General features: G+C 34.3%; 1 protein-coding gene across 1 annotated transcript in view; it reads right to left on the bottom strand.

The window, feature by feature from the left end:
* LOC114896587 overlaps positions 1-15,268 on the bottom strand; it is a 171,423-nt gene that overhangs the window by 96,104 nt on the left and 60,051 nt on the right. Inside the window, exon 3 of the mRNA XM_029224607.1 lies at positions 4,539-4,636. Coding sequence (XP_029080440.1) covers positions 4,539-4,636 — 98 coding nt within the window. The remainder of the gene's footprint in view (positions 1-4,538; positions 4,637-15,268) is intronic.

Genomic DNA, 15,268 nt, shown 5'->3' on the forward strand with positions numbered 1-15,268 from the left:
AACTGTTTTTATAAATTCGTAGAAGTGAAATTTATGTGTCATAAATATAAATCTTTTAACTTGGATATACACTGCCAAACTGCTCTGCACAGGAGTTGTAGCAATTAACATCTTTGCCAATAAGAGATAAGAAAGTTTCTGGATTTTTGAATGCTTGTTAATTTGGGGTTTCAAATTCTGTTTCCTTCCTTCTTCCTTTCTTTTCTTCTTTACTTTTCTAATTTGATAAGAAAAACGGTACTGTATAGTTACTTCTATCAGTATTTCTTGGATCACTAATGATTTTAAATATTTGAAACATTCATGTCTGTGTATGTCCGCTGTCCAAATTTCTTGAAGCACCATGCTCAGAGTCAGTTTGGGACCTTAGTCTTGGCTTTGCCATTTACAAGCTGTATAACGGACTTCTATATCCTGTAACACGAGTATCACCTGAAAACAACTAAAATAAAATAAGAAATATAAAAAATACTTAAATGATCCCATGAGGTAAGAAAAACAGTAAGGAATTCTGGGGACAAGACTAAGTGAAGACTGGTATTCAGAGTAGTAAGACAACTTGAGTTGTCTTTTGTCTTAAGAATATTTGCTGAATCAGCTGAAGTTGAGTATTAATTTTTGAGGCCTCAAAAGGTAGGATGTCTAACAGCAGACCCCCCCCCTCCAAGAGTGCTGGGGCCACAAAGCACTACTCACTTAGTATAAGAGTTAGTTAGACACAATAATGATGATCATGATAATAATAGGAAACACTTATAGAACTTACTGCGTTCTAAGTGCTTCAAAGATATTAACTCATTTTATCCTCAGAAAACCCATAAAAAGGGCACCATTAAATTTTATCTTAGAGATCAAGACACTGAAGAACAGAAAGGTTAAGTAATTTGTTCAAGGTTAGCAGTAGAGCCAAAATGCAAATTCAGACAGTCTGGGTCTAGGCACAATGCTCTTAAGCATTATGCCATAACACCCCCACCCTCTTGCTTCCTTCCCTAAGAGGAAATGTAAGGGAAATTGCCTATACAGAACTTTGACACTGGATGGATGGGAAAAATAAGTCCTCTCTGATAATCTGTAACCACGAGCTAACCCTCACTGCAGTCTGCAGTCTGAAGTCTCACTACTCTTCTGCTCCACAAAATCTCAAGCCAAGATTTTAAAGTGGTCCTATATTAATAGTATCATACTAATACTGTCAGGCATCTGATAGAAACGAATGTACACCTTGAAACACAGGTATCAAAATACTTTCACATGTAAAATTCAAAGAAAAGTGAGTAGCTCAAGATTTTAAAAATCATTTAAATATATTAAAAAACAAGGCATCATATGTAAAACAAATAAACAACAACATATGGCAGAATCCCTCCTAAGAAGTTGCCAGGTATTAGAATTACTGCACATACAATAAATATGTTTAATATGTTTCAAGAAGTAAAAAGTTTAACAATGTAAGAAAAGATGAATTCTGGAAAAGGAGAAAAGAGAATTTTAAAAAATGCAAAGTATGATAAAGCAAAAGAAGTCAATCAATAGGTTAAACAGTAACTTCAATATAGTTGAAATGAGAATTAGAGAACTGTAATCGAGAAATGAATATATTATGTCAGATGTAATCCTGAGACATAAAGAGGCATGGAAAACATTGCGAACAGATCTCATGTACATCTGAATTAAAGCTCTAGCAAAGACAGAAAGAGGTAGAGGATATATTGGAAGAGTGAAACTGTTAATACAAGAAAAAGAAAAGACATCAAAAGCAAACAGAAAAAAAAGATAAATTACATTCAAAGGACTGACAGACCAATAATTAAACTTTTGAAAGAAAAAGAATCCACAAGACAGTGAAATAATAACTTTAATGGGCTAAAAGAAATTAACCTAGTAACCTAGAATTTTATACCCAATAAAATTCTTCTAACAATGAGAGTGAAATAAGGTCATTTAGAGATAAAGACTGAGAGTGTTTATCACTCTCATGTCCTCATTGAATTTATTTTCAATCAAAAGTTCTGAAATGCCTAAAGAATGATGAGGTGAAAAAAAGTGGTAAATATAAACAATATTAACATTATAAAATATGATATTTATTTCTTACAGAATTAAAAACATAAGCAAAAATATATAAATTTGGAAAAGGTAAGCAGAGTTAAAATATTCTCTTCTAAGGTCTTTTTGTTTGGGTAGAGAGTAAAGTTATGTATATAATTTAAACAGTATACATGATAACATTTCTAGGGTAAGCAAGTATAACCTCCAAACCAGTAGGAAAAAAAATGAATGAGAAAAAAATAGTGAAGAATGCACAAAGAAGTCAATAAAAGAAAGAAAGAGAAACAAAGAAATGATGGAAAAATAAATATACTAAATTAAATGGCAGAAATAAACCCAAATACATCAGTAATTACAATAAACGTAAACTGGCTGTATAGTCTAGTTAAAAGATAAAAATTGTCAGATTGGATTTAAAAAAACTTAGCTATATTGTTCTCTTTTCAAAAGATACATCCATAATATAAATAAAAGTACAAAATGGAAAAAGATATTAATACAAATATCAAAATTATATTAATATAAGGAAAAAAGCATTACTAGAAATAAAGAGGATCATTGTTAAATGATAAAAAGTTTACTTCTTCAGGAAAATATAACAATAACAAAGTTGTACACAGCTAACGATCTCAAAATATATAAAGCAAAACTTGACAAGGAAAACTAAACAAACGATGTAAAATGAGAGATTTATAGTTTAGCTTAGTAACTGAAAGGTCAAGAAGACAACGTCATAAGAACATAAAAGATTTGAACAATTACCCTTATCTAATGGACATATGTATAAAATGATACCCAGAGTTGTAAAATACACATTATTTTCAAGTACTTTTCCAAAATAGAACATTTCAAAAGCTGATCACAAACTAGGCCACAAAAATAAGGCTCAGCAAGTTAAATAATTGATATTATACAAACCACATTCTTTAACAACAATGAGATTAAGATAGAATTTAATAACAAAAAGATAACTAGAAATAATTCAATTGTTTTGAAAATAAGCAGCATACTTCTAAATAACTCAAAATGGAAATTGGAACTAAATATTCAGAACTAAGTGACAACCTAATATGAAAACCTGTGGTATATGTGAAAATCAATAACTGAAGAGAATTTTATAACCTTAAATGCCTACTATGGAAAAGGACGAAAATTAGTGACCTGAGAATCCAATAAAACAGGCTTTATAAAAGAAACACAACAAACTTAAAAAAAAAAAAGAAAAAAACAGGAGTTGAAAAAAGCAAAGGACAAGAAATAATTAAAATAAAAACCCAGAAATTGATGAAATAGAAAATAAAGATAAAATAGAGGTGACGGGAAAGCTAAAAGTTGACTCTCTGAAAAGCGTAGAACTTCAAACCTCTGGATAGATTCAGCAAAAAGTTGTAAGGAAAAAAGGAAGAAAAAAAGGGAGGGAGGGAGGAAGCGAGGAAGAGAAGGAGGAAGGGCAGGCATGCAGAAATAGCTAGTGTCAGAAACTACATAACTACAGATGCTGCAGACATTAAAATAATAAGAGCATATTAAAACAGCTTCATGGCAATACATTTGAAGACAGATGAAATGAACAAACTAGAAAAATATAGCTTACTGCCACTGATTCAAGGTTAAATAGAAAATTCTGAACAAAACTACTACAGAAACTGAATCAACAGTAAAAATCTCCTCACAAATAAAATTCCAGATTCAGCTGTACAATCTAAGGTGTTATTTAACCTCTATGATTCTTCGTTTACTTATTTATGATATCCCATATTATCTCGTAAGTATTATGCTATCTCACAAGCAGTTTAATTTGAAGATTATATAAAAAAGTACATAAGGCAATCTGTGAACTCTAAGGTGTTACAAAAACTATAAATATTATTCACCCAATTTTAGATTAAAATCAGAAAGCCCATAACTTTAAAAAGACACATTCCAAAGAATCTTCCACAAAGTAAAATTTTCTCCAAAAGGCAAATCTTATTTTGCTACTGCATCCACTAAGTACCTAATGATACATTCTTTGGGAGGAAAACTGGCCACAAAATAATACAACTGCAAATTAAAAATTCTGAAAAAATTTAGAGTAACCTTTACCAATAGTCAATATTGTGTGTTAAAAAATTAATGACAAAGTTACAAAATGTAGCTTAAGTAGTAACTATTTTTTGTTTAGTGCAATAGGTTAAAGATCCAAAGAAACAAAAAATAATATTGCAGAATGGGATGAAGAAGCATAACAAGACAATGTTTCATGCGTAATGAGTTAATGCTTTTTCCTTGTGAAACATAACCTTCTATGAATGTGCGCTTCATAAAATACCTATAAATCTATTCATATTCATCTTTTCATGTATGCCTTCATTCAACAAATATGTTAGTGCCTACCAGGTATGAGGCACAAGTTTAGATGTTGAGGATACAAAGATGAAAAACAGTGAAGCTCACAACAATTTTACAGTCCAGTGAAGGAGAGAGAGATATATAAAGAGAAGTACCTGAGTATGCACAGGATACTACAGATGTTCACAGAGGAGGTACACCTAATGCAAAATGAAAAGATCGGAGAATGTCCGCAGAAGGGATGACTTCTAAGCTGTGTATGAGAGAAGAAATTAGAGTTAGCTAGGGGGAGATGGCTGGCCATTCCAGGAGGGAACTCAGGCCACTGCTGTCACAGCTCCTCATGCCCCCTCTTACAACCCCATCATGCATTATGTTACATTACACTGGTCAAGCATGGTGCCTGTCACAAAAATTATTTCATAAAGAAAAGGATTTTAAATTTACTATTGGATAATGCTAAAAACGAGCTTTAATAATGTGAGTTATATAATGTGTTTAAATTATTCTCCTAACTCTGGCAAGATACCTTAAATTTATTTTGAAATCAAACTTTAGACATCCATGTTTGACTAAAATACAGTGAAATTAAAAAAAAAAATCATGCCCATGTTGTTTCAGTTTTCCATATAGTGACATAGCTAGAAATTATAAGAAGCCAAGGGATGTATGACGGGATGGGAAAGTCGGGGGAAAGTCGGGCGTATCTCTGGTCCAGAACAAAGAAAGGGCACTTCACTGAATTCTGAGGCTACCTTTCCAAACTATTCCATGTACTAACTTGCCACCTTAGGATGCAGCATGTATCAGAACGTCAACAGGTTGTGTGTTTTCCTGAAAAGGTTCCCTGAACTAAGGCCACTATCCTGGGCTCTTCTTCTAGGACTGACTGGCTTTGGGGATTGTTTCTTATACCACTACTTCTATCTTAAATTTTCTATGACTCCAGTAACATTTACCCATGAACCACTAAATTAAATATTAAAGTATTTTCAAGGCCATAATGTTTTCAATTACATTAATTTTGATCTCTGTAAGAAATGCACTCTACCATTAGGGATAGCTGTTACTCTGAAGAGGAAAAAAGTCACTGATGGAAAGCAAAATAATAGAAAGATCAAGTAGTAAGTAGCAACACAGCTGGGGCTGTGTTTGGCTTTGGTACAGTAAAGAAAAAGTTGATAATGTACATTTTATTTTCTTCATGCTGCTTACATGGATACATGAGGAATTTATTCTAAGGCAACAGTCTGATTTCTCACAGAATGCTGTATTTTCTTACAGGAACTTATATTCTGATTAAATTTTTCCCATCTATCTTCTCTTGGTGAGTAGAAATGTTCTAGTCTTATACAACATAATAAATCATGCTTTTCATAGTTTCTTTTGTCTGACTTTAAAATTTCTTTGATTTGCCAATGAACAGACTGTGAGCTCCTAGTACAGCCAATGTTCTGTTCTTATAAGTCTTCTGCTTTGTAAATGCCTACTACAAACAATCCAGGTTTATATATTCAGCTAGCTGAATAAAACAAGCGATTCTGATCACTCACATAAATGTTACATCAAAATCAAAACACTCAGCTGAGAAATATTACAGAAAAACTACAGGTACTGATACTAAATTGAAAGAACTCAGCATTTGGAGTTAGACGGATCCGGCTAGAATCTTATTGTCACTACTATGTCATAGCTGTGTAACAGACAAGCTACTTCATTTCTTCTAGACTTTTGCTTTCTTCTCTTGAAATAAACAGAATAACATACACTCTTCAGAGGATTAAATGAGGTAACAAATGTACAGCAACTAGCAAAAAATAGTGGACATTACCATTTTCAACTCTGCTTTTTATCAAAGTAGATGGGGAGGTCTTTCTTAGGTCAGTGACTTTGAGATTTGGCTGAAGTAGATGAAAGCAATATCCTGTTTAACTTCATGCCCAGATCAACCTTGTTCCTACAATATTTTTGAGGCAGAAGAAAGGAGGATGGGATGGATTAGAACAGCAAACTTGAAAACAAGACTAGATACATGACTTTTAAACATTTTCCTTCTAATTTAATTCAGGCCCACCTGGATCACTTTAAATTGGAGGATTCTGTGAATGGTTAAGATAGGCTAAGTGAAACAACAAAGAGCTTGATTTGCATTTATGGGTATGTATTATGTATGTATATAGTGTTCAATGTATTTGTGTATGTATATACATGCATGTGTGAGTACACATACATACCTTACACAAACACACATAAGACAAATCTACGCATGGGAAAATCAGAACCAAAGAAAAACAAAGAGAAATGTAATGAGTTGTAGTTTAAAATTTAACATCTATTTTTACTGAAAGAACACAATTTTTAAAAAGTTTAGTATTCAGTTTATATTATAGCTGAGGCTAGTAGTCAGTATAGTGAAATAAAATGAGGTTAAAAAAACAAACCCAACACTCTCCTAAGCTAGCTAGCAAGCATAAAGATGGTAAAGTAGTACTGAAGTTCCTTTACTTAAATTTATTTTAGGTTCTGAAAGGATGTGCATTTAATTTCATTTATTTATATGTTTAAGGTGACAGCATACAAGCATTAGTTATATTGTAGTTTTATCTCTGTTTTAATTTTAAAACTTTGTTGATTTTTCTTTGAACCATGTCTAGCCTTCTTTTCTGCTTTTGCACTTATTGGACAGGATGGAGCTACTAACATTTATAAAATACCTCAAAAGTAATGTCAAAGACATCGTGGATGAATAACCGACAGGTGAACTATAAAGGGAAATTAATGACTGTTACTGGTGCAGTGGAACATAGATTTGATCTTATTTGTGAACATTCTTAAGTGAGGAATATGCAAGATTGTACCTTCCAAAGATGCTAATCAATAAATCAATCCTTTCCCACATTCTCTTCTTACAATGTGACTGACACTCCTCCCACTGAGAGGTAGGTGGTATTTTCCCTTCCCTTCAACATGAGCCCATGACTGTTCTAACAAGTAGAATATGGTAAAGATGATTAGGTCACCTGAGGTTAGATCATAAAAAGTATATAAAACTTCCACCTAATTTTCTTCTTCTTGAGACACTTGCTTTTGGGTCCTGGTCCCCATGCTATGAGGAAACTCAAACTAGCCCATGAGGAGACCATACAAAGTAGTCCTTTTAGAGAAAAATTAATTCCCCAAGCCAACATCTGAAATTAATTGCTAAAAAGTTGAATGAACAATGATGCAGATGACTTTACCTCTCACAGACTTCCAATCCTCGAGCTGGACCCCAAACATCATGGAATTGAGACAAACCATCCCCACTATGCCCTGTCTGAAATCCTGACCCAGAATCTGTGAGTATAATAAATGTATGTTCTATCCCATTAGTTTTGGGTAATTTGTTATGCACCATTAGATAACTGGAATAAGGTACTTCCATACATGCAAGTTTGAGACTCTGGCATTTGAGGCCTATGTATAGAGGTTTGTACTTGTATGAAAATCTGAGTATATCTCTAATGATGCAGATGGGGAAGACGGGGGGGGGGTTAACATCTGATCTAATTTTCCCAGTCAATATATGGCTCTTGCTTTCTCTTGCATTAGGGACATTCTATTCTATTCTCTCAGCCTGAACATTCGTCCTCCCGTGACCCAACACTCACTCTGATCTTCATCTCCTCAAAGGTCTTAGGTCTTACATGAAATGTCACATTCTCCCAGAAGACTCATCTGACTGCTAAGGAATGGGTTTAGGTGCCCCTTCTATTAGATTATAGTGAATTTATCACACTATGTTCCAGTTATTTATCCCTCCATCCTACTAGCCTGTAAGCTCCTTGAGGGTATGAACTTTCTTATTTACTACTGCATGCCCAGCATCAAGTAGTGATGGATGATCAATAAAAATCATCTTGATAAATGAGTATATGAATGAATGAATGCTTCTCTCTACCTCTACCCTGCTATAAAGGACTGAAAGGCAAGACCCTGGAAAGCTGGAGAAAGTAGATATTCAGAAACTGCAGGTTAGACGAGAATGAACAAAGACACAATGAAGTTAGCAGCTAAAGTCATAGGGTCTGATGAACTTCAGAGACAAAACAGTCTCCATTCTGGTTTCAGAAAATTCTGCAAATCAGACTCAGTTCTCCCTCAGTTTGTCTTACCTTTCTCTCCTGACACACACTTTCATTTCCTCATGTTACCTTGGTTTGTAGACCCTCATGATAACCTCCAGAAATTCAAAATCTCCTAATTTATCCAGGTCTGCCATTAAAAATGTCCCATACTTAGGATCATACACCTGGCAGTTTTCAAGACAGTACTGATTTCATACATTTTTTTCTTTTCATTAATCTAAACATCAATCTACATGAAATAATATCATTATAAAAACTACCATATAAACGCATTCATGAATTGATAGAAGTGTAAGATGGATCCCAATTTTCTGGAGAGAAAAAAAGGACATCTGACTAAAGATTCCAAAATTATGCTCCAATTCTTGGAAGTTTTTGCTTCCATTCCTTAGTACTGATTTAAACTAAGTATCAATTTAATTATAACAATTAACTCTAGAGTATGAATCACTTTATCCCTCCCCAGGGATTATCAACGGGAGATGAGGGACTTGTTTCCTTAAAAAAATTACCCAGTAAAGAATTACTTTTGAGTTAGGAATATCTTTCAGCATTCATTGTCTACTGCAGGTAGTGTATACAAAAAGTCTCTCAAGGAGTACAAGTCTATGCTTTTTGCAGACTTGTATATTTATCCCTCTTCCTCATTGTCACCTACTAGATAACTTCCTCTTCAAAAACTTCTTTCATTTTTTATCCCCTTGCACCTGGCTCATAGGCTTTTATTTTTACCCCAAAGTTGCAATCAACCAGAGTAACCACAATATGCTACATTAATAACCCCATACTTGTCTTCCATTTCTCGATTTTTCCTAGTGATTCAATCTACCATTTTTTTCCATGGACATGTCCCAGATGTCATTACTGCTCTACCCTCAAAATAATAAATTTAGACATTCTACTCTCTGACCATGACCTCCCAACATCCCAGCATTCTCTTCTAATTACAATCCAATATATATACATTCTCAAGGCAAGTCATCTCCAAAGTAGGAAGTGTAAGACAATTGTAAGACAAGTGTCTTACAATACACTTGTAAGACAAGTGTAAGACAATCCTGTAGAGTACAAGACGAAAGTCTTAGAACTTTTTAATCTTTCATTATTTATATTTTATATTTTTATAGTTTATATTTTTGTAGAACATATAAAGTAGGTTGCAGGTTATACAAAGTAGATTTTATTATACTTATGTAATTTAATATATTTTTAATAAGCTTTATATAAAGTATATGAGCATACAGGTAAATACATATAATTTATAAATACATATATACATCGATGGTATTTGTTAAAAAATTGAAGACCATTTCATTGGCTACTTTCTACCTTTTGTTCTTTCTCTTTACTGACTTCCCTACTCTGTTTTTATTGCATTGTACATCACGTAGGCCACTCCCCTGTCAATATATTCAATTCCCCTGCCTCACTGTCCTTCCATTGTATCTGGGTTCCTGAGTGCTTCAACAGAGAAATTACAGAATATAAAACTCTACAGATAGTGGCCACCATAAATCCTTGGTAAGCACCCTCAATTTGGGCCTCAATGATGCCTGGTAATCCTATTAGCTTTTCCTCTTTAGCTCTCTCAACCTCTCCCTAGTGATTGTTTCAAACATTCATCACTTCTCTAAAAACTCTGTCCTTACCAGCTCTTCCCTCACTCCCAGCAGAGCATATAAAGTGCTGGCTAATAGGAAAAAAAAAAAATCACTGCCCTTAGATGAGATGAGAACTCAGTTCCCTCAATTTTCTACCACCAATGCTACAAACTACTATTCATAGATTTCCAACATTTCTTCTTCCCTCCTCTTAGTATGGAAAGCTATTTCTTTTAGTGCTCTGGTTTTTTAGTCTCAATCCTCTTACCTGTTTATCATTTCTGTTGCTAATTTGTTCAGTCCCTCTATTACCCTTAGCAGTTAAACATGCTTAAGTCTCTCCAATTATTAAAAGAGCTCTCCTCCAGTCTCAGGTTCTTTCCAGGTAGTACCCTTTTTTTCTCCTTCTTTTTTCCTCCTTCTTTTCTCCTTCTCCGTCTTTTTTCACAGACACTGTGAAAATTAAGAACCTCTGCCTTAAATGCTGTCCACAGGGCTCTGCCACAGGCCCTCTTTCCTTCTTACAGTATGCATGTACAAACTCACCTACTCTTGTGGCTTAAGTATGATCTAAATGCTGATAAATCCCAAATCTGTATCTTCAGCTCAGATCTCTCTTCGGATTTCTAGACCTATCTATGTATTCAAATCTTTCATTCAGACAGAAACACTCTGGTGGTTTATATGTCTCGAACTCAAAATATCTCAAACTGAATAAATCACTCCCCATCCCCCAAATAACCCACTTATTACTGTTCTTCCAATGAACTACTGAATTCCAACAACTATAACTCTTAAATATCTCTCCAATCTATTACTTTCTATCCCTATTCTTCCTACAGGTCACCATCATTGCTTAACTGGACTGATACTGGAGATTCTTAACTGGCCTCGCACCTACAATCTTGCTCTCCTTCAATCCATACTCTTCACTGCAACCAGAATGACTTTTCTAAAACGCAAACTTTATTACATTACTCTACTCACATTGCTCAAACTTTATCATGCTTTAAACCTTCCAGTGGCTTCTCCTCGCCTTCAGAATAATTTTAAAATACCTTAACACAACTTATAAAGTCCTTCATGAATGTGCCCCTGCCTGCCCTCCCCCTACATTCAAAGCTCAAATACTGAATTTCCAGTTCTTTGAAGGGTCACCCTTCTCTCTCCTCTAGGCATTGGAACAAGATTATTCCTACCTGAAATGATTTTTCCATGTCTTTACTGGTCTAGGTAACTACTTATTTTTCAGGTCTCAATTTAAATGCCACAGCTTCCAGGGAGGCCTTTCCTATGTCCAGTCTGTGGTATAGGCCAGTGGCAGAGCTGGTGCTCAACAAATAGTCAAATGTACCTCCTCTGCATTTTCTAGCATGACTTCCAGTAAGGTTGGGGGAATGAGGCTGATTTCTGGCCAGTAAGATGAGAGGAAAAAGAAGTAAACAACTTACAGGACTGTCCTTAAAAATGTCCAATTCTCTACTTCCTACTTCCTCTGTCATGACAACTGAAGAAGCCACCTGAAGAAGCAAGATGGAGGAGAAATGCCTGATATAAACTGGATCTTACTTGTGTGAAAAGCAAATTCCTTGTGTAATAAATTACTGAGATATCTGGGTTAATTTGCTACCAAGATTAACCTAGCCTACACTTACTAATATCAATACAGGGCTTCTGCTATATACTCCCACAGGACTCCTTTACTACCTAGTATAGTTTGTTATTGCTTACCTGTCTGACTGCCCAGATAAGACTCTTAGCATTTTAAGGAAAAGTTTTGTGCTTCTCCTGTTCCCTGCCTTATGTCTAGAATGTAGCATAGTGTTTGACACTTACAAGGCATTAAGAAAATATTTTGGTACATGAATGAATGGATCAATATAACCTACTTTGTTTAGTAGAATACTGTAGTACCACCAGTTTGAATTTGTAAGTAATACTATATACCAGATATTTTATCTGCCAGTATTTTTTCTATATCTTTTATTTTTCGTCAAAAGCGGCTATATATATTTTGTATCCTGTTTTAATTTTTTTCACTAAATTAAACACTAAAAAAAAAAGAAAAAACTTAATCGATACATACTATCAATGTTTTTTCAATTCAAGGCATCTAGAAAGGCATACCATAAATGTATAAGAATTTTTTTTTTTGCGGTACTCGGGCCTCTCACTGTTGTGGCCTCTCCCGTTGCGGAGCACAGGCTCCGGACGCGCAGGCTCAGCGGCCATGGCTCACGTGCCCAGCCGCTCCGCGGCATGTGGGAACTTCCCGGACCGGGGCACGAACCCGTGTCCCCTGCATCGGCAGGCGGACTCTCAACCACTGCGCCAGCAGGGAAGCCCTCGATTAAGTTTTTAATGCGGAAAAATTGAAGCTATCAATTCCAAAACAAAGGGTACTACCAGAGACTGCATAAATAAGACATCTAAAAAAAAAAACAAAATATAAACCAATTATACTACAATTAAGAGGAACATAACAGAAGTGGAGACATAGCATTGACTCTGATGATTCTCTTGTTCCTCCTCCACTCCACCATAATTCTCCAAAGATAAATGAAATTTTGATTCTAAGGACAATAAGAGCCAAGGAAAGCACAATGCCTGGCATCAGCAGATCCAAGTTTAAGTTCTGGCCACTTCATTTAGTAGTTGTATGGCCTTATGCATAATCTCTCTGTATTTACATTATTTTTGAGAGAGGCGTGTCTCTTTCTACAGCAGAGTTTCTCAGCCTAACACTACTGATATTTTTGGACTGGATAACTCTTTGTTGTTGGGGGCTGTCTTGTGCACTGTAAGATGTTTAGCGCAGCATATCTCACCTCTACCCACTAGATGCCAGTAGTAATATCTTGCTACTCTCAGGTGAGGACAATCAAAAATATCTCCAAACATTGTGCAATGTGCAGTGAGGAGTTGAGAACCACTGCTTTAAGATAAGGAAGAACAATACTTTATAGTTCTACAGCTTTTTCAGTAATTTATCCCCCATTTTTTCCAGAACGTCTAACAAATTACCAGGTTAAATGTTCATAGTCTGTCTGCATCATTTTCCTTTTCCTTCTCTGTTCTCTTGTAATTAGCTCTTAAATAGTCAAAAGCATATCAAAGAAAGAAAGAAAAGGAAAAGTGTAAATGTTAAACTGATTATACAATTTGTCCTGGGGTAATTAAAATTTGATAATATTGCTCTTTTAACTCTTAACAATATTTCAATGACTTTCTATATTCTCTTTTAAGAAGAAAAGGGTACTTCAATTTCCCTTCTCTCACACTTGGTGGCTTTATAGCTCAGGGATCCCAATTAACATTTAACACTTGCAAACACTGAAAAACTGCTTCTTCACTCTGAAATTTTTTTTTTCCAACTCTGTTGAAGGTAGCAAGAATACTTCAAAAATAATCTAACTCAAATTAATGGAATTAATTTGAAAATGAGTATTATGCATGGGGACATATATTGCTCATAATAAGTAATTTGTATTTATACTATTCTACACACTCTCAAAATACTTTATAAATGTTAAATCTAATTATTAAACGTTCCCACCTTTCATAAGAAAGGAATAAATTTTAAGCACCTGAAAATAAAGTCTTCAAATAAAGGTATTTCCTTAAAATACACCCTATATTACTAAAGCACTTTAATACTAAATAAATCAAGTGTACTTTTTACTTAAATACAGATTGTATATGTATTAAAGGGATTAAATAATGCAACCAATAATATACAATGACAGGCAGTCAGCTATAAATCATTTCCTAGCAATTACATTTAATTTTGTATTCCCTTCAAGATCTAATGTAAAAATAACATAAGGAAGTAGTTTTAATTTCTAAAGCAATAGAATATGGGGAAATTTGTTCAGTCTCAAATACTTCTTTAAATAATGTTATCTTAATATTCACCGTGGTCTTTCAAGAATTTGAAAATGAACATTTCTATGACAAACAACATTTTCCCACCTGTTAAAAAGAGTTGCTGAACCTGGATTTCTTAATTGTGATCCAACATTTTCAAGTGATTAGGCATATGCTGAGAGTAATGTTAACCTTTTAACTATATTTAGTGAAGAAAGAGTATAACTTGTGGTAATTTTATTTTTCATTTATTATTTATACCCTGCTAGCTTCCAGTAATGCTTTAAGATGATTCACCTGGTCTTTTACACTGGCATTATGAGGCTGCATCCAATGGTAGAAAAAGCACTGGCTTTGGAAATAGACACACTTAGGTTTCAAGCCTTTCACTGGCACAGTACCCATGGAATTTTGGTCAAGTCACTTATCTTACTCTCTGAATAGCTGATTCTATACCTATTAGCTCTGATACTTGTATGTACCTGGCTTGTGGCTGCCATTCCATAAGTTACAATACATTTCTTCCTCTTCAAAAATGGTTAGACTTTTAGAGAATTAAGCATATTATTTTTTACAATATTCTCTTCTAGATCAAAAAAGATAAGGCTTTGGTACCGTGCCGAATAGAAAAAAATCAATATCTCAAAATATCAATGCAGATGTCATTCTGGATTCATTCTTTTTTTTGAACTACTTTATATGTACTCATACCACTAAACTTAGCTGAACAGTACTTAATGGGTACATATGAAAATGACAATAGAAATCAATATTTCAAGACAGATAAAATTTAAGTGGGATTGTGAAAATATTTTAATGTCCCTGAGTAAACCTTCAGTTTAGAGCAATGGGCTTCAAATACAGGGCTCTGTACTTAATTTTCCTTCTAAGATCTATAGGAGATACTAGATTATACTAATCCTTAGAATGCCAATGCACTTCTTTGATCAAGCTTTGTCTGCAACTTATTAAAAATTTAATTACTCTTTGGAGCAGCTGGTCTCTGTTTTAATAAAAAATAGACTGCGAGGTCCCACCTCCAGAGTTTCTGATTCAATAGCTCTTGGCTAGGTCTTTGGAATTTGCTTTTCTATCAAAGTTCCAGGTGATGCTGATGCTGCTAGCCAGGTTATTTTAGCAGTCTATGAGAACCACTGGTCCAAATATCTCTAAATCTATATTATTCCTAGTTTTCTGTAATCTGAATAATCTGTTATATTTTCTAGACACAATTCATTCATTTATTCCTACAGCTATTTCTTGGCTAGGCTGTTTAAGGTTCTGGTGAAC

This window comes from Monodon monoceros, unplaced genomic scaffold (genome assembly GCF_005190385.1).
Source record: "Monodon monoceros isolate NGI ecotype Baffin Bay Population unplaced genomic scaffold, NGI_Narwhal_1 Super_Scaffold_16, whole genome shotgun sequence".
NCBI lineage: Eukaryota > Metazoa > Chordata > Mammalia > Artiodactyla > Monodontidae > Monodon > Monodon monoceros.